This window comes from Hemitrygon akajei, chromosome 17 (genome assembly GCF_048418815.1).
Source record: "Hemitrygon akajei chromosome 17, sHemAka1.3, whole genome shotgun sequence".
NCBI lineage: Eukaryota > Metazoa > Chordata > Chondrichthyes > Myliobatiformes > Dasyatidae > Hemitrygon > Hemitrygon akajei.
In genome coordinates, this window is record NC_133140.1 from 2618194 (window position 1) to 2637240 (window position 19047).

The 19047-nt window shown below is 41.3% G+C and overlaps 1 protein-coding gene across 1 annotated transcript; it reads right to left on the minus strand.

Annotated features, from left to right (window-relative positions):
* Nucleotides 1-444: 444 nt before the first annotated feature.
* LOC140740924 (tyrosine-protein phosphatase non-receptor type substrate 1-like) lies at nt 445-15766 on the minus strand. The gene is made up of 6 exons (XM_073070562.1): nt 15716-15766; nt 11517-11843; nt 10948-11055; nt 6042-6085; nt 4293-4394; nt 445-4117 (listed from the first exon to the last, which is right to left on the minus strand). The coding sequence occupies exons 1-6, from the start codon at nt 15750-15752 to the stop codon at nt 3968-3970; spliced, it is 768 nt and encodes a 255-aa protein (XP_072926663.1). The 5' UTR covers nt 15753-15766; the 3' UTR covers nt 445-3967.
* Between the last annotated feature and the right edge of the window lie 3281 nt (nt 15767-19047).

The window sequence follows — 19047 nt, forward strand, 5'->3', positions numbered from 1 at the left end:
TGTAGAAACAACGTTTAGGTTATGATGAGAAATAATGGGTGCTTTGGAATGTGAGCTGGGTCCTTTGTTTGACGGGATATGAAGAGAGAAGACGCTGGAGATGAAGAGAACCGGTCGTAGGATTCAACCCAGTGAGAGACCGAGATTCGATGGAGCCAAGGGCGTAGATCAACTGAGGATCGGTGAATAAGAATTTTGGGAAGAGTTAAGTCCCAATTTGTGCACATTTGACAGTTTAATTATAATGGGCCTTTTGTGTTTTTTATTTATTTTACTAACACTTCAGTTAAGCTAAGATTCATAAATATAAATACTTAAATCGCATATAGTGTACTGTCTGTTATTTCATGTTATTGAGTTGTAACATAGTAGCAAATTACACAGCATTCACACAAACAGCAGCCAGCCGGGAAACCAGGTGGGTTTCAAATTGTAGAATTTAATCACATTATTCTCCACTCCTCGATTGCATAAAATAATGCATTAGCTTTGAAATAATCGCATTTTATTTGCCCGCATATGTTATCCTATGATGTAAGATGGCACCAGAATACCTTGTAAAAAAGCATGCACCTGTTGTGCAAGTCTTTAAAATACAGACCGAGAAATTATCAGACAACGAAAGGTCAGCCTGTAAAAATCTTTTTCCGAAAAGATCTGACAGGTACAGATAGAGATATATTAGTCCATGTTTGGACAGGTCCACAAACTTTACAATTCTGTTAGCAGAATTCAGAAGAACAGAGTTGCAGGCAGATCGTGGAAGGTTGCTAATTCATTGGGTTGATGTAGCAGGAGATTAGATTTTTTCCAATGTTGAGTGTGATTGAATGCAAGGAAAAATCGTTAACTGTTTCAAGAATGTATTTTGAACCAGGTAGCAGGACCCTTTGAAGAAGTGGCATTACTTGACCTTAAATGTGAGAATGCAGATAGCCTATCATCGAATGGACTGTGGAAAATCCTTAAGAAACAGTCTCTAGAGTTTGCCAAGTTTCAAGGTGGACAAAGAAATGACAGCGATGTTTGCAGAGTTGGGCTATAAACTGGGGGAAATAAGATTTCGCGGGTGTAAGCCTGTACTCAGTAGTGCGAGAACCGCTGCTGCTTAGATGTGGAAAGGAATCTCAAAGTTGAATACGTTTATAGTTGATATGTTCTGATTTCAGACGCACCAGTAAAGGTGATAACGGGGGGTTACGGAGGATACACAGGGTTGGATTACAGTAAAATGGGAGAGCCAAGTAGAGGAATTTGTTATCAAAGCAGTACGATGCGGACAAATTATGTTAAGATAGGTAGACATTACGATCTACAAGTAGAACGTGGTCAGTAAGCATAAGTCTCTGTGTTATACGTTACTAAAATGCCATAGAAGGCCACTAGTGCATGGCTGATGTGTAAGAATCTGTAAAAAAAAAATTTAACATGATATTGTTCACAGTTTAAAAGCCTTTGAGCATCTGATTACAAATGTGTAATGAACAGGATTTGATAAGCGATCTTGAAGTAAAGGAACCATTAGGAGGTAGTGACCATAATATGATAAGTTTTTATCTGCAATTTGAGAAGGATAAGGGCAGATCGGAGGTGTCAGTGTTGCAGTTGAACAAAGGAGACTATGGAGCCATGAGGGAGGAGCTGGCCAAAGTTAACTGGACAGATATCCTAGCAGAAAAGACAGTGGAACAGCAATGGCAGGTATTCTCAGGAATAATGCACAAGGTGCAAAATCAGTTCATCCCCCAGAGAAGGAAGGATTCAAATGGGGGAAAAGGGGCCACAGTCGTTGACAAAGGAAGTCAGAGATTGGATAGCATTGAAAAAAGGAAGTATGACAGAGCTAAGGTGAGTGGGAGGAAAGATGATTGGGAAATTTTTAAGGAACAACAGAACTTAACTGAAAAGGCAATACGGGGAGAAAAAATGAGGTAAGAACGCAAGCTATCCAGGAATATAAAGGAGGATAGCAAAAGCTTTTTTAGGTATGTGTAAAGAAAGAAGATAGTTAAGAACAATGTTGGGCCCTTGAAGAATGAATTGGGTGAAATTGTTATGGGAAACAGAGAAATGGCAGAAGAATTTAATAAGTACTTTAGATCTGTCTTCACTAGGGTAGACACAAGCAATCTCCCAGATGTATGGGTGGGCCAAGGACATAGAGTAACAGTGGAAATTAAACAGATTGACATTAGGAAGGAAACGGTGATGAGTAGACTGATGGGACTGAAGGCTGACAAATCCCCAGGTCCACATGGTCTGCATCCTAGGGTACTAAAGGTGGTGGCCCTGGAAATTGCGGATGCATTGGTAATCATTTTCCAATGTTCCTTAGATTCAGGATCAGTTCTTGAGGATTGGAGAATGGCTAATGTTATCCCACTTTTTAAGAAAGGAGGGAGGGAGAAAACAGATAACTATCGTCCTGTCAGCCTAACATCAGTAATGGGGAAGATGCTAGAGTCCATTATTAAAGATGAAATAGTGGCATATCTAGATAGCAGTGATAGGATTGGGCCGAGCCAGCATGGATTTACCAAGGGCAAATCATGCTTTACTAATCTATTGGAGTTTTTCGAGGATGAAATCAGGAAGTTAGACAAGGGAGATCCAGTGGATGTAGTGTACCTTGATTTTCAGAAGGCATTTGATAAGGTCCCACATAGGAGATTGGTGGGTAAAATCAAAGCTCATGGCATTGGGGGGAAGATATTAACATGGATAGAAAACTGATTGGCAGATAGAAAGCAAAGTGTAACGGTGAATGGGTGTTTCTCGGAATGGCAGGTGGTGACTAGTGGGGTGCCACAGGGCTCGGTATTGGGACCACAGCTGTTTACGATTTACATCAACGATTTAGATGAAGGCATTGAGAATAACATCAGCAAGTTAGCTGATGATACTAAGCTGGGTGGCAGTGTGACATGTGATGAGGATGTTAGGAGAATTCAGGGTGACTTGGATAGGCTGGGTGAGTGGGCAGATACTTGGCAGATGACGTTTAATGTGAAGAAGTGTGAGGTTATCTACTTTGGGAGTAAGAACAGGATGGCAAATTATTATCTGAACGGTGTAGAGTTAGGTAAGGGAAAATACAAAGAGATCTAGGAGTCCTTGTTCATCAGTCACTGAAGGTGAATGAGCAAGTGCAGCCGGCAATGAAGAAGGCTAATGGAATGTTGGCCTTTATTACAAAGGGAATTGAGTACAAGAGCAAGGAAATCCTTTTGCATTTGTACAGGGCTCTGGTGAGACCACACCTGGAGTATTGTGTACAGTTTTGGTCTCCAGGGTTAAGGAAGGACATCCTGGCTATAGAGGAAGTGCAGCGTAGATTCACGAGGTTAATTCCTGGGATGTCCGGACTGTCTTACGCAGAGAGGTTAGAGAGACTGGGCTTGTACACGCTGGAATTAAGGAGATTGAGAGGGGATCTGATTGCAGCAAATAAGATTATTAAGGGACTGGACAAGATAGACGCAGGAAATATGTTCCAGATGCTGGGAGAGTCCAGTACCAGAGGGCATGGTTTAAGAATAAGGGGTAGGTCATTTAGGACAGAGTTAAGGAAAAACTTCTTCTCCCTGAGAGTTGTGAGGGTCTGGAATGCACTGCCTCGAAAGGCAGTGGAGGCCAATTCTCTGGATGCTTTCAAGAAGGAGCTAGATAGGTATCTTATGGATAGGGGAATCAAGTGATATGGGGACAAGGCAGGAACCGGGTATTGATAGTAGATGATCAGCCATGATCTCAGAATGGCGGTGCAGGCTCGAAGGGGCGAATGGTCTACTTCTGCATCCATTGTCTATTGTCTATTGTCTAAACTCCGTGGGATAGATTACTTCGTAAGGCACAAAGTCCGTTCTAGCTGATGATATTCTGTCGAGATGTTGAAAATAATGACAGGAGGATCACCGTAAGCGGAAGCACGGCAAAATTGCGTCCATCTTTGCACAGAGTAATGCATTCATTTCTTGTTCACTTGCTGGTGATGACTAATTTGCAACTTAGCATACTCCGAAAGTTCATCCTTGCGTTCAAACTTTCCAGGCTTCTGTGAATCCGCCAATTCCAAAACGGCATATGTTGGATTATTATTGGGGCTCAATTTCCTGGTCTGTAAGTATTGAGCAAAATAATTACTATATAGCAAATGTAAATTTACTTATCGGCATATGAATTCGTAAAAGGCATAAACACGTGGTGTACTGGTTTCTTAAATTTTTGCTGATATCATTTATTCACTTTGACATCAACGTTGACCTTTATTTTTATTTTTATGCTCACCCTACCTGGATATACAATACTGGATCATCTTGAAAGTGGGGCTCTTTTCGGTTCGTTGACTTGGACCAATTTATTGCACTATATTGCACCATATCGTTCAGTGGAACCTACAAAGACAGGAAATAGATACGCTAAATATACTATACTGCATGATAAATTTGAAAAACTTCTTGCGCATACATAAAACATCAAATCAAGCACTGTAATATGTAAACACTGAACAGGGAATATAATAAAATGACATCAACTCCATTATGCGTTTGTCTATATCCAAGATGCTATTTAATGTGTTGGATGTATAATGACAGAATGGCTTAATGTAATGGACAGCAGAAAATTTCACAAAACACTGTCAAATGAAGTTTAAAAGGCGACGTCCTGCGAATATTTAGTATGTATTTCCTACTCCCAGATATGAAAAGATAGATAGATAGATAGATAGATAGATAGATAGATAGATAGATAGATAGATAGATAGATAGATAGATAGATAGATAGATACTTTATTCATCCCCATGGGGAAATTCAACATTTTTTCCAATGTCCCATACACTTGTTGTAGCAAAACTAATTACATACAATACTTAACTCAGTAAAAATATGATATGCATCTAAATCACTCTCTCAAAAAGCATTAATAATAGCTTTAAAAAGTTCTTAAGTAGTTTACTTAAATACATTGAGTCCTAACCCTGGCACTTTAACATATCTTACTCCTGGAGGTTGAATTGTAAAGCCGAATGGCATTGGGGAGTATTGATCTCTTCATCCTGTCTGAGGAGCATTGCATCGATAGCAACCTGTCGCTGAAACTGCTTCTCTGTCTCTGGATGGTGCTATGTAGAGGATGTTCAAGGTTTTCCATAATTGACCGTAGCCTACTCAGCGCCCTTCGCTCTGCTACCTATGTTATACTCTCCATTACTTTGCCCACGACAGAGCCCGCCTTCCTTACCAGCTTATTAAGACGTGAGGCGTCCCTCTTCTTAATGCTGCCTCCCCAACACGCCACCACAAAGAAGAGGGTGCTCTCCACAACTGACCTATAGAACATCTTCAGCATCTCACTACAGACATTGAATGACGCCAACCTTCTAAGGAAGTACAGTCGACTCTGTGCCTTCCTGTACAAGGCATCTGTGTTGGCAGTCCAGTCTAGCTTCTCGTCTAACTGTACTCCCAGATACTTGTAGGTCTTAACCTGCTCCACACATTCTCCATTAATGATCACTGGCTCCATATGAGGCCTAGATCTCCTAAAGTCCTCCACCATCTCCTTGGTCTTGGTGATATTGAGACGCAGGTAGTTTGAGTTGCACCATATCACAAAGTCCTGTATCAGTTTCCTATACTCTTCCTCCTGTCCATTCCTGACACACCCCACTATGGCCGTGTCATCAGCGAACTTCTGCACATGGCAGGACTCCGAGTTATATTGGAAGTCTGATGTGTACAGGGTGAACAGGACCAGAGAGAGCACGGTCCCCTGCGGCGCTCCTGTGCTGCTGACCACCGTGTCAGACCTACAGTCTCCCAACCGCACATACTGAGGTCTATCTGTCAAGTAGTCCACTATGTGAGAGTCTACTCCCATCTCCGTTAGTTAGTAGTTAAAGAAACGTTTACTGCAGCGTGGTTATTTATTTTTCATTTACTTAAATAGTACAATGCACCTGTCTCTCGGGAAAAGAGCAATTTCATGTTTGGCTTCACTCTGCAGGCCAAATATGATAGAAGGAATGACGAGAACCTACCTGCCCTTCAGCAGATGGCGTTTGTTCCGTTGTTTTCCCTGTTCCTGTTAAAAAAGGAATTGAAAACTTCTCAATTAACTATTCATCTTTTTGCTCAAAATTTAACTGTCACATTCAATTCAACGATGCTACAGGTCACAATGATTAGATTACTATGTGGCCTTACTAAATGGAAAGCTTTGTCTCCTATCCTCTTTTCAATTTTTATTTAATTACAGCATAATCCCTGTACGGTGTTCGGTGAGTTCAGCTTGGTGAAATCTTCGATCAGCAAGTATATTCATCTTTATTCATAATGGCTACATCTTTTAGAGCAAATAAAAGTAGGATTTACCTTAGAAGATCTCTTCGTTCTCATAATTCCACACAAGATTAAGCAAATATACACCGAGTGAAATGAGTGGGAGGAAAAGTTATTTCTTTCAATCACTCTCAAAAGTGGAATGGCATTTTGAATTCATCGCTAAATGCAGGGGATCAAGTGCGTGACAATCCGACTTCTGTTTTGAGGAACACGCCAGTCACATTTCTGTATTACCGTCCATGATCAAGAGATATAGCCAATACTACTATGTTTTGCAATTTTGTCGATACGTCTTTTGGCGCTGTAAAGCTTCGATACCACACTTAATTTATTCATATTAAGGAAACTGATATCGTTAATAAGATCTCAATTTATTATAAAAACTCTAATTTCAATCAATTTTGAATAGTGATATACCCCACTCACGCAAATTTGTCAGTGATTAACTCAGCTGGAAATGCCATCAAAAGAGAATCTCGCCCGTGTTTAGTTTTTAATCGTCGACAGATTACTACCTCAGGATAATTTCCCGTTAATTAGCCGAGTCTAGAAATTTATGACGCTCTGGCTACTTAGATCAAAACATGCTATATCGAAAATATTGAGCATTTATTTCGTTCTTAATCGGACATCACATTCTGCAAAAAGGGAAAAGGAGTGGCTTTTGACACTTGTTTGACTTCATTTGACACTGAACTTGACATTCAAAAGGTGTCATACACAATGATGAATGTTGAAGTGCATTGATGGGCGAACTCCCCGCAGATTAAAGGGTCACCCAAGAGGATAGATTAGCGGATACTAGGCAGTGACGTTTTCGCTCCAGGTCATGGCTCACCCTCTTAGTTTGTCCATTACTCTCAGGCTGAAACATGAGGGATGACTTCTCAGAATTTGGGTGTAAATTAAGGACATGTGTCAGAAACAATATCAGTGGGAAAAACATGCATACAAAAGTCCTGGTGTTTGGGAACTTCTGTGGTTTCCCGGGATGATGGTAGGTAGGTTCGAGGGATGAATCGGCAAGCTTTGTAAAACCTATCGACCACAAATAAAATATTGGAAAAGGAATGTAATGGGGTCAGGTAGTTACTAAAATGTGGACAATTCCGAGATAAAGGACGTGAAGGAATGGGTAGAGGTTGAAGAAGGCCTTTACGAGAAGAAATAGGATCTTGGTAAGAGGTATATACGTCAGAAGCCTGCACTAAACACCCTTATATATACCGGGCACCCAATATCTTCTTTTAATTAACTCTGGAGTCCACGTGATACACGGGTGACTTGTTATCTTGGAAGTGTGACCCCATTAGACAAGGCAAATAATTCACCAGTCCTGCTGAATGGTCTCGGCACCAAACATCATCTGCACTTTTTTTGTAGGTGCTGCCTGGCTTGCTGAGCTCCTCCAGCATTTTGTGTGTTGCTTCGATTTTCAACATCTGCAGATTTTGTCCTGTTTGTGATAGGATATATAATCGACCAGGTGCCGCAGCTTCTGGAATCTTCCTTCAGAGTTTTGTCTGTCTCGGGAATCTACATCCCAGAAAATGAGGACCATAACCCTTTGCCTGGTATAACGGTTTTCAACGTCTCCGCCATACCTGGGGCTCGGATTGTCTCTATAACGCATCAGTTTTCTGATTTTTACACCCAGTACGATATATCATAATAAAATTAAAATGATTAAAAACAATAATCAGCGGGCTAACCAGGTAATAGTCCTTTTCGCCTCCCAAAAGGAATTAAATTATAGGCGCTCCTTGGGTCCGGTTTGGTTAAAATAGTATTAGAGGCAACGATAGGGATGCTTAACTGTTATTTTGTGTAAGCCCCTATAATCTGCGCAAGGTGTCAGCTCCCATCTTTTCTAGTTACAAAAAAGAACACTGCTCCTGCCAGAAACACGGTGGGTCTCAGAAACCCTGGGACGAGTGCCTCTTGAATGTACTTGTCCTAGGCCAGTCTTACAGGTTCTCAGAGGGGGAAATAATTCATCGTCGTGGTCGACGGCTTCCTGGTAATAACAGGACGGCACAATCATACGCGCAGAACGAGCGATAGTGTAGTTACCATCTGTTCACTAAAATCCTCAAATAAGTCTGAACACTTTTGAAATCACCCAGGGTCGCAAACTTGTGAATGTTAAAAGCAGACATGGAAACACAGCTGAAGGACTTGAGAACTAGGGAAGCTTCTAGAAGGCAAGCAGTATGACAGCTGGAAACCCAGTCCAGGATATTGCCAGCAGACCAGACTCTGCTGCGACACCCACCGATACTCTATTGTGAGAGAAATCTCACGGGAATAGTTAATGTGAAATCCAGGAATTCCAGAATGGTCCCGTCTCTGAAAGCGAGTGTGTCACTGAAACATGACATCAACTTTTCTGGTTCAAGTGGCCAAGGACGGTGACTGTCAAGGGATTGGGGTTGCCACCTGTCGGGAAACCCCCAGATTTAAAAAAAATACCTGCGGTGCAGGAGTCTATAAATTTTCCAAAGGGCCAGTCACTTGTAGCCCAGGTAATAGGGCACATATACCCCAGAGGTCGTAGGATTGGGGACATCTTCGGGATCATCACAGACATCCTTCTACTAAACGGCCCTTCGAGTTTTCCGACCTTTCAGGACAAGTTGGTCGCAAGTGCTCTGCTCCTTCGCAATAAGGAAACTGTCTGTCTCTCATCCTCATTTTCCGCTCAGCAGCGGTGAGCCGGATCCTGCCCAATTGCGTTGTGTGTTCGGTTGCAGATGCGGAAGCTTGCAGTGAGGTACTTGGAGAGTAGAAAATGTGGCTGAAGAGCGGGGATAATGGGAATCATATCTGGTGAATTCGCCAAGACGCACCATTTGGCATTTGAATATCGTCGGGGAGTGAAGTCAATCAGTCCATTAAGGTCTTGAACAAGCTTAAGGCTCTCCAGTTCGCTCTTGAGCTTTGCATTTAGATCGCTGCAGAACAATACAGAGTTCCACCCCTCTCAAGGGCCAGTGTCTGACTCACAATATCCGAGTACTCGATCACGTTCTGTAACCCTCGTCGCACCGAGAAGTCTGCCAACCCGCCTTCCCCACCCCACCCCCTTGCACGAAGGGGTGATGGAAGACCCTTATTTTGGCAATCGTGAACGTGCCAATTGTCGAACTTTCGGGAGCATTTCTCACTCGCAGCGCCGTAGACCACGCCAGATCCTTAACCGGCAGGAGGAAGATCATATATGCAACCTTGCTACTTTCAGTGGGAAACAGGAAAGGTAACGAATCGAAGACCAGATAGCACAACGCTAGGAAGCCCGACAAGGCTCAGCGTTCCCATCGACACGCTCGGCATTAGATGGGTTTTGGAACTTTCGACACCGTCTGGCACATTTGGCGCCGTTCCTGATTGCTTGGCTCCGTGGGCCTCTGAGATGAGCTTGAAGGACAGGGCCAGCTGTTGCAGCATCTCTTCGTGCCGACCGGCTGGCCCCAGTTGCTCTGCCAGAGCTGACCGAACGTCGAATACTGCCGGATCCACGGTCTCGTTCGTACTGTCACGTTGCATCGCCGGACCCATGCGCAGGTTCACACAAAACTTCGAACCGATAAACAAAGCTAGGAATTATACAAACAAATCAAACACAGTGGAACTTACAAGGACTTGAGTCGCTCCTCTTCACACTGCCGAAATATCAATGGGAACGGATCAGGACTGAGACAGCGAGGGATTAGCACTCGAGGGCACGAAAGAATCCGTGCCCATCTAACAAAACGCCAGAATCATAACAAGCTTAGAAGTAACCATTCTAAAAGGGACAACAGTTCAAAGATACTTAATTAAATACCTGCAAAGTCTCAGAGAATAAGTTGGAAGTATTCAACGAGAGTTGCAGCTTATATATGAACTCGAGAAGACCTAACAAGAACGCATAAAAAACCTGAATAGAAACAACACAGATAATCATAATTAAAAGCAGAGCACACGAGAAAGAGGTTTACAGAAAAGCCGGAGCTTCAGAGTACTCTACCGACGACTCGAAGTCGTGACAGGCATCCAGATTTACCGGGAGAAGGCAGGAGAATGAGGTGGAGAGAGATAATAAAATAGCAATGCTTGAATTATGGATAGATCAAATAGCCTACTTCTGCTATTATTTGTTATGGTTTAATGAAAATATATCTTTCAGATTCATAGTTTATATACTGCAAAATTATTTGAGGGTAATTGGTGTCAAACAGCCTTTCCATCGAAATTTACAATTATTCAGATAAGACAGACATGATGCTTATTGATTTGTAACTGGGTTGTATAAGGAGTATATACAACTGCAAGTGCGACTAAATATGAAGCAAGAACTCTATTTTTAAAGCGGGATGTTGCCAGAATATTTGCTCTATCCGGTTACCAGCAGCTCTTGAGACAACTATCACGTTTATTTGATTCCTAAAGCACCCTTACAACTTGTCTTCGTACATTCAATATTGCACTGTTCATTTGCTAGTGATGTCGACGTGCGAGTACTGCGTCTAAGCCTGGTATCATATTAATATATTTCGTCGTATTTACTTCAATTAAATCACGACGACACCTCTGAAGCGAAGCAAATTCAAGAATTCATACCTCGAAGTTTCTTTAACTTTATTACACACGCGATTGTGATGAAAATCAGGAATGGGAATCCACATCCTGCGAATCCATAGACTATATTCCACTTTCTGCTCTCGGGACCTTGGAGGACAAAATCACCAAACATCATGCAGAAACTTGATTTGTGAGATACGTTGAGTTTCGTTGGGGCTAATATCAATTTCCTAGCTTCACACACACACACACACACACACACACACACACACACACACACACACACACACACACACACACACACACACACACACACACACACACACACACACACACACACACACACACACGTGTGGAGAGATGTTTGCACCAATAACAGTTTAGACTGTTGTTCTTTTTCCACGTCGTTGCCCTTCTCTAGATAATGGTTTCCAGATCAATTCTGCCACTAACGTGTTGAAGCACATTCCGCCTCACTGTTCTGGGACACAGCTATAATTTAACACAGATTTATAAGCACGCTCATGACGCTTTAGAAAGTAACTAAAATAATCTGTGGGAATTTTCTTCTAGATGCTATTTCTGACTAATAGAATTAATTTGTTTACCTCGAATATCTGTTGTACTCTCTGTGCTGGCTGGAATGAACCTGATGTCGGTTGCCGTTTGTACCGTACGGTGGTTTGCCAGGCAAGTGTAAGTAGTCCCGCTCTTGACAGGTGATGCCTCCTCCAAAATGCTGGTAGCGACATACAGACCATTTGCACTTAAATACAATTTTGATTGCATCCCGGTCTCAATCATCAAACCATCCTTGTACCAAGAAATATTGATGTTCTCTGGGTAGAATTCGGCAGTTGTACATACAAAAATGACAGTCGCGGAACCATTGTTTTCTGTTTCATTGTATGCAATACTTAATGGACTGGGCGGGACTGCAGAACAATGCAAAACAAGTTTCAAAATCATTAAGATCACCAATAATGTAAATCCCCGTCATTTCCTAAGAGATAAAACAAAGCAATATCAGTTATTTTCCATCACAAGCGTGCAGGTATCAGTTATCCACATCACTAAATCATCAATCTGTTACATGTCAACCAAAAGGTTGTCACAGCCGGGGGTGGAGAGTCGTGGGGATAAGCTCCCACTACCGATTAAATGCTCCCAGTGGCGTGGGTCTCAAATAGTTAATGACAACAAAGTTCAGCTTCTGGCGGTCACGTGTGGATTAGCAATTAACCCCGGCGGAACTGTTTCTGCTGACAGGTGAGACGGCAAAGGCGGGAAGATTCTGCCTTCATTCTTAAAAACTCCAGTGAATACAGGCCCAGAGCCATGAAACCGTACTTAAATGTTAACCCTTTCATCTCTGTGAACACTCTCGTGAACATGTTCTAGGCCTTCTCAAATATGGATACCTTTTCTTAGATAAAGGGGCAATCCCAATCTTAAAAAGTCGCGCATTACATTCTTTCTTTTATATTCTATTCCTCTCGAAATAAATGCGAACATTACTTCTGCCTTTCTTCCCACCGACTCGACATGCAAGTTAACCTTGAGGGAATCATGTGTACTCCTAAGTCTGTTTGTACCTCCGATCCCTGAACCTGATCACTGATCAGAAAACATTCCATGCCGTTATTTTTTCTACCAAACTATATGACCATACATTTCCCTATATATCTGCACTCTAATTGATTTACTCAAGCAACACACACAAAACGCTGGAGGAACTCAGCAGGCCAGACAGCATTTATAGGAAAAAGTACAGTCGACGTATCAGACCGAGACCCTTCAGCAGGTCCTTAGTAATCGACGCCGCCTTCCTGAGACACCGCTCCGTGAAGGTGTCTTAGATGCTACGGAGGCTGGTATCCATGACGGAGCCGACTAATTTTACAACTTTCTGTAGCTTCTTTTCATCCTGTGCTGTAGCCACCCCCCACCCCACTCTCAAATACCAGATGGACCGGGACATTGAGTACAGAAATTGGAAGGCGTCATGCAGCTTTATAAACTGTTAATGACACATTGAGTAACACCTGAAGTTTTGGTTCTGAATTTTCCCCCTGCTGGATATATACAAACCCTGCGGTGATGAGAGGCTTCGGCCAATCAGCTTTCCTGCTGACCTGGCAATTTGCTGTAGTTTTCATCTATTGTGAGAGGACGCTGCACCAAACCAGACAATAATGGCTGACTCGAATGCAGTGTAGGATTGCATATCTGGGGAAGATGGAGTTTTACCAATAGCCGCAAGAAATAGATCCCCTCAGCCGAGCCTTTTTTTAATAAAGAGCACATGGTCTGCTCACGGGAAGACCCGTGAAATTCAGATACCCAGGAACCTGAATTATTGAGCTGTAGAGTTGTGGATGATGAGTGTGTGGGAAGGAGATGGAGACTATAGGGAGAGTGCAGAGGAAATTTACAAGGATGTCGCCTGGCCTGGATTGGGGAACATGCCTTATAAGAATAAGTTGAGTGAACTTGGCCTTTTCTCCTTGGAGCGACGGAGGATGCGAGGTGACCTGATAGAAGTGTATAGGATGATGAGGGACATTGATCGTGTGGATAGCCAGAGGTTTTTTTCCCCCAGGGCTGTAGTGGCTAACATGAGGGGAAATAGTTTTAAGGTGCTTGGAATTAGGCACATGGGATATGTTTTTCAAATAGAGTGGTGGATTCATGGATGCGGATACAGCAGCGTCTTTTAACAGACTCTGAGATAGGTATATGGACCTTAGAAAAATAGAGGGCTATGCACTAGGGATATTCCAGACAGTTTCTAGAGTAGGTTACATGTTAGACACACCTTGTGGGCCGAAGGTCCTGTAATGTGCTGTAAATTTCTATGTTCTATGCTTTATGTTCTATACAGTACTCCACCTGCAACTTTTTGCCCGTCGCTGTAATCTAAGACCTTCTGCAGCCTCTTCAATAACACCTGCCCCTTCATCTATCTTTTTATCGTCCCCTGTGGAATACCACTAGCCACCAGCAGGCAGCCAGTAAAGTCCCCTTTTGTCCCCACTATTTGCTTCCTGCCAGTCAGACAATATTTTATCTATGCTGGCATTTTTCCTGTAATACCATGTGTTGTTATCTTGTTTAGCTACCACGTGTGCTGCACTTTACCAAAGGCAACCTGTAAATACAAGTAAGCACCATCCATTGACTCTCCGTTGTCTGTCCTTCATTTCCTCGGAGACACGTAACAGCGTTGGCAGGCAAGTTTTCAACTTAAAGAAACCATGCTGACTTCAGCCTATTTTATCATGGCTTTCCAAGTATCCTGTAACGTCAACCTTAACCTTAACCTCCAAAATCCTACCAACCATTTCAGTGTAATTTTGCCTGTAACTTCTTGGTTTTGCCTCATTCTGTTCTTAATGAGTGAGTGACATTTACAGTTTTCCTGTCTTGCAGAACCATTCGAGATGAACTGATTCCTGAATGGTCACTACTGATGCCTTCAAAATTCCTTCAGTGATCTCTTTCAGAATCCTGAGCTCTACTCCATTGTTCTAGGTGATTTTTCTAGCTTCAGATCTTTCAGCTTCCCAAGCATATGTTTCATAGTACAACACACACAAAATGCTGGTGGAACACAGCAGGCCAGGCGAAGACCCTTCCTGACGAAGGGTCTCGGCCCGAAACGTCGATAGTGCTTCTCCCTATAGAAGCTGCCTGGCCTGCTGTGTTCCACCAGCATTTTGTGTGTGTTGTTGTTTGAATTTCCAGCATCTGCAGATTTCCTCGTGTTTGCTCCATAGTAATGGTGACTACACTCGCTTCTGCCCCCGACACTCTCCCATTTATGCAATACTGCTGTATCTTCCACTGTGAAACTGACATAACAAAAACTTATTGAGTTAGTCCACAATTTCTTTGTCTCGAGAACAACCTCTCCAGAGTTATTTTACCGTGTCCCTATCCATTCTCGCCTCTGCTTTACTGTTTATATAAGCTGAAACAAACTTATATCATCTTTTGTATCATTCGCTAGTTAACCTTCACATTTCAAACCTTATTGCTTTTCTGTTTCACAATCGTCCAATTTCCCACTAATGTTTGAGGACTGATAGGCCTTCACTGTTGAATTTATAGTGTCCTTGACTTCCCCTGCCAGATGGATAACTCATCCTCCCTTTAGAATACCTTTTCTTTAGGAGGTATATATCCTGCTTCTTGCAAAATGTTCTCAGAAACTCCAGCCATTACTGTTCTGCTAGTGTCCACTTCCAGTCAATTTTGTCCCGCTCCTCACTCATGTCTCTGTAGTTACCTTTACTCTACGCATTAGGGTTAGGGTTAATGTTAGGGCTACGGTTAAACATAAGCCTAAACCTAATCCTAACCTTAACCCTAATATAGAAACATCTGATTTTAGCTTCTTCTCTTTCAAACAATACGTTAAATTTCATCATATTATGATCACTGACTCACATGTGTTCTCTAACTATAAGCTCTCTAATCAAATCTGGATCCTTGCTTAACAGCCAATCTAGAATTGCCTTTTCCCTTAGTAGACTCAACACAAGCTGTTTTAAAGAGTCAATTCGTAGTGCATCAGAATTCCTGAAACAAAGGTGCACAACTACATCCACTTCATGAAACATTATTTCAGATCGTTTTTGCCGTTAAAGAAAATTAATACAAATTTCCTGAAGACACAGCAGTATACCAATCTGGGGTGATTGGAAGTATAAAAATTGTGTAGGCTACTACAGATAACGTGCTATTACTGTTTAATGATATTTTAAATATTTATGGAAGACATTCGCATTCAAATTACACCTACCATGAACAACTAATTTTGTTCCAGTTCCATTTGACATTGGTTCAAGCTGTTTTTTCACTCCGCAGTAATATAATCCCCTGTCACTGACGCTGATATTCAGCAGTTGAAATGTGGCCTTTCCTCTTTCCAGCGGTGTAAACAGTTTTCTTCTGTCATAAACAGACTGCAGAAATCTTTTTTCTCCAACTTTCCACCAGTAAACATCAACGTCTGGGTTTTCCTTCAAATACCCCACTCCGCAATAGAACATTGTGCTTTCACCGACGACACGATTGCTGACCTGAGGTGACTGCGACACCTTAACCTGAGCTTCTGCAATTAAATCAAATAAATGTCGTATATGTGACATAAACACATGCTGTTGACAACAACGATCTTTTTGGCAATGGTTTTTTTTTCAAACAACAGAGCGATAATGCACATGACGTGTGCACAGCAGGTTCTGCTTCTTATCGCCAAACATCCGAATAACGCAATTTTACATTTCCACAAGAACAGTGCTAATAATAATTAGTGGTGACCAATATTCATGTTGTATTAACCTTATGTTTCACTGCCAGCGTCAGCACTTTTACCTACTTTCCTTTCTCAATCGAGTTTCTATTTCTTCATCAACGCAGCTTCACAGACAACTATTTTGTCCATTTTTCATTTTTTTAATTTGCAAACCATTTTCAATGTGCCAATTAATTCATTTTGAAAAGTACCCGAAAATGACAGCAGGATATTTTTCAGACAATCTTAAAATATATACCTAATATATTTCACTTCGGAACTTTATCTGAAACATTTATGACCTCGGCACGATTGAGATTACCTCTGCTTAATTCTCATCTTCAATAATTCAAAAACATAAATCGCAGCTGGCGTAGGAGGAGCAGCAAGAGATGATTGAAACGCTACAGCAAAACAAATATAATGTGTACTATGCAATATATTTAACAGTTTTGGTTGAATTTCAATTCTTAACAGCTTTGTAAATTCAGCGTTATCTAAGAATATTTGTGAAGTATTACGTGGGCAAATATGTACATATAGTTGGCGACAGAGCAATAATTGTACTGTGAAACTCACTCGAACGAATGTCTTCAGAGCACAACGTCCTTTGTTGGAACTAACGGAACAAAAATTATATCTGTATCTAGAACAAGATTTGTAGAAGAGTACATACTATGGTTACCTTAATGTTATCGGAAGAAACTGAGACACGATTTTTTAAAAAGTTGCAATGTCAAACTCTTTCATGTTTCTATCGAAAAGATAGCATTGGCATTTACTTACTGTTTTGGAAAACAACACAAAAAAGGAGAAATCATTAAGATAACATTAATACGTACCAGAACAAAGAAACTCAACGACCAAAAACCATGAAAATGCGAGCATGTTTAGAAATGTAACTGACAGGCTGTAAGACAACCGTCATTTTATCCGCTGGAAATTGATTTAAATAAGTTCGCAAATGATGACGCAATCAGATGATTTTTTTTTTGTCGAGCATACGACTGGATTTGCAGTAATTACGCAATTAATAATTCCAACGACTGTAACCTTAATGCACATACCTTAAAACGGAATTTTCCAATAAATGGAGTATTTTTAACTCATGTACGTTTACGGAGGTTTTATAATTAATGAGGGTGGGTGTTATAAATAATAAGGAAGTTCCTACAATTGGTTAGCCGCATTTAGCTGCGTCGAGTTGTGCTTCTTTGAAGTAAAGATGAAATGATAACATAGCGTTCTTACCAGATGGGCAGAGTACTTGGACTTAGACGTCGTTGACAAGAATGGGGCAATCTAAAATACCATCTTGATTAGGAAGAAGTCATCTATCTGAGCTTCAGTTTGATATTTCCTGCAGGCCTTTATCAGAAACTGAAAGCAATAAATCGAAGTGTTTCACAGAATTAAGAGTCAATCAAGCAGTGGGAGTGTTAGATCAGCCTTTAGTCGAATTCACCTCGGAGAGCAGAGGAAGAAGAAACAGTCAGAAGGCACAGGATATAGATGGGGAGTGGGGGAAGGAGACATTTACCGAATTATTATCCATTGACTTCCCACAGCAAAATATATCTTTGGATCGGTTCCATTGCTTTTTTTCAATTGAGATGCTTCTTGTTTTATCTTTTTCATAGTTGTTCAATGACCATCTACACTAACTGCAGCTAATAACCCCATGTTTTGTAAAAATTGTTCCATATCGTAACGGTCACTACGGAAATAAACTACTTCCTGCCTTCCTATGAAAGCAACAGAAGCGTGACAGTCAGCGGTGTTATCAGATCCTACTGAAGCCACTTCTTTTTGACGACGAATATCAATGTCTCTTTTATAACCAATGTAAGAACAGAAATAAGTGTAATTCTGCTATTAAATGCGGTTTCTCCAAGTTGATCAACTACTGTGATTCTGTGCAGTATTTCGTAACTTTAAAGTCGCATCGTTAGCGTAAAGTATGGCTATGCCGCTTCTAATTCAATGTGTATGGCAACATTATATATCATTGGGTAATCATTGTATAATCTCTACTTGATCTAACAATGACCGTGATGGAGACGGCAACTTTGATACAGCAGTATCAAAATAGAAAAGACTGTGTATGTACAGGAAACATAAACTAAGATAACAAACAAAGGAAAAACAAATCAGCAATTTCCGATGAGCAGTCTTCCCTTTCAGTTCTCACCTGCGCTAAGGAAAGATGAAAATCTTTATTTTGCATGCATTTATAACAGGCAGACAATAACGTACAAGGCCATTATGAGGAAGATTGTGAGGACAAGAGGCCATCCCATAAGGAATCGGTGTGCTAAGGAACGGTTCAACTGTCGTATAAGTAGATTCGTGTTCATATATCTCTCTTCACGGCCGCCATCCGACTTGTGAACTTCGACATCTTACAGTTTCTGAATTTTACCTTCCTTTCTCTCTTCTAGCACCATGATCTGCCTCCAGAAATACTCGAAGCAGGACAAACTTATTTGACTCAAAGTTCAAAGTACAGTTACTCTCAAAGAATATAGCCTTCAGATCATCTCCCTGCAGGCAGCCAGCAAACAAGGAACTCAAGAGAACGCACTTAAAAACATATCTGACTTAAAATTCAAAGTACAGTCATTATAAAATAATATGTACAATATGGAGCCTTCAGAGCGTCTCCTTACAGGCAGCCAACAAACAAGGATACTCAATAGAACACATTTAAAAGGAATACTGTCAAACATCCAATGCGCAAAAAAAGCAAATCATGCAAATAATAAAAGTAAGCAAACAATGCTCAGAACTGAAGATAACGATTCCAATCACAGCTAATCCAGGAGCCTGCCAAACCG

Bases quoted from the DNA above. Each gene is read 5' to 3' on its own strand.
- LOC140740924 (XM_073070562.1), bottom strand. From the start codon at position 15,752: ATGTCAAATGGAACTGGAACAAAATTAGTTGTTCATG. The intron at 11,844-15,715 runs GTAGGTGTAATT...ATTGTTCTGCAG, and splicing joins AACAAAATTAGTTGTTCATG to TCCCGCCCAGTCCATTAAGT. The intron at 6,086-10,947 runs GTATGAATTCTT...CTTTTTTAACAG, and splicing joins AAAGTTAAAGAAACTTCGAG to GAACAGGGAAAACAACGGAA.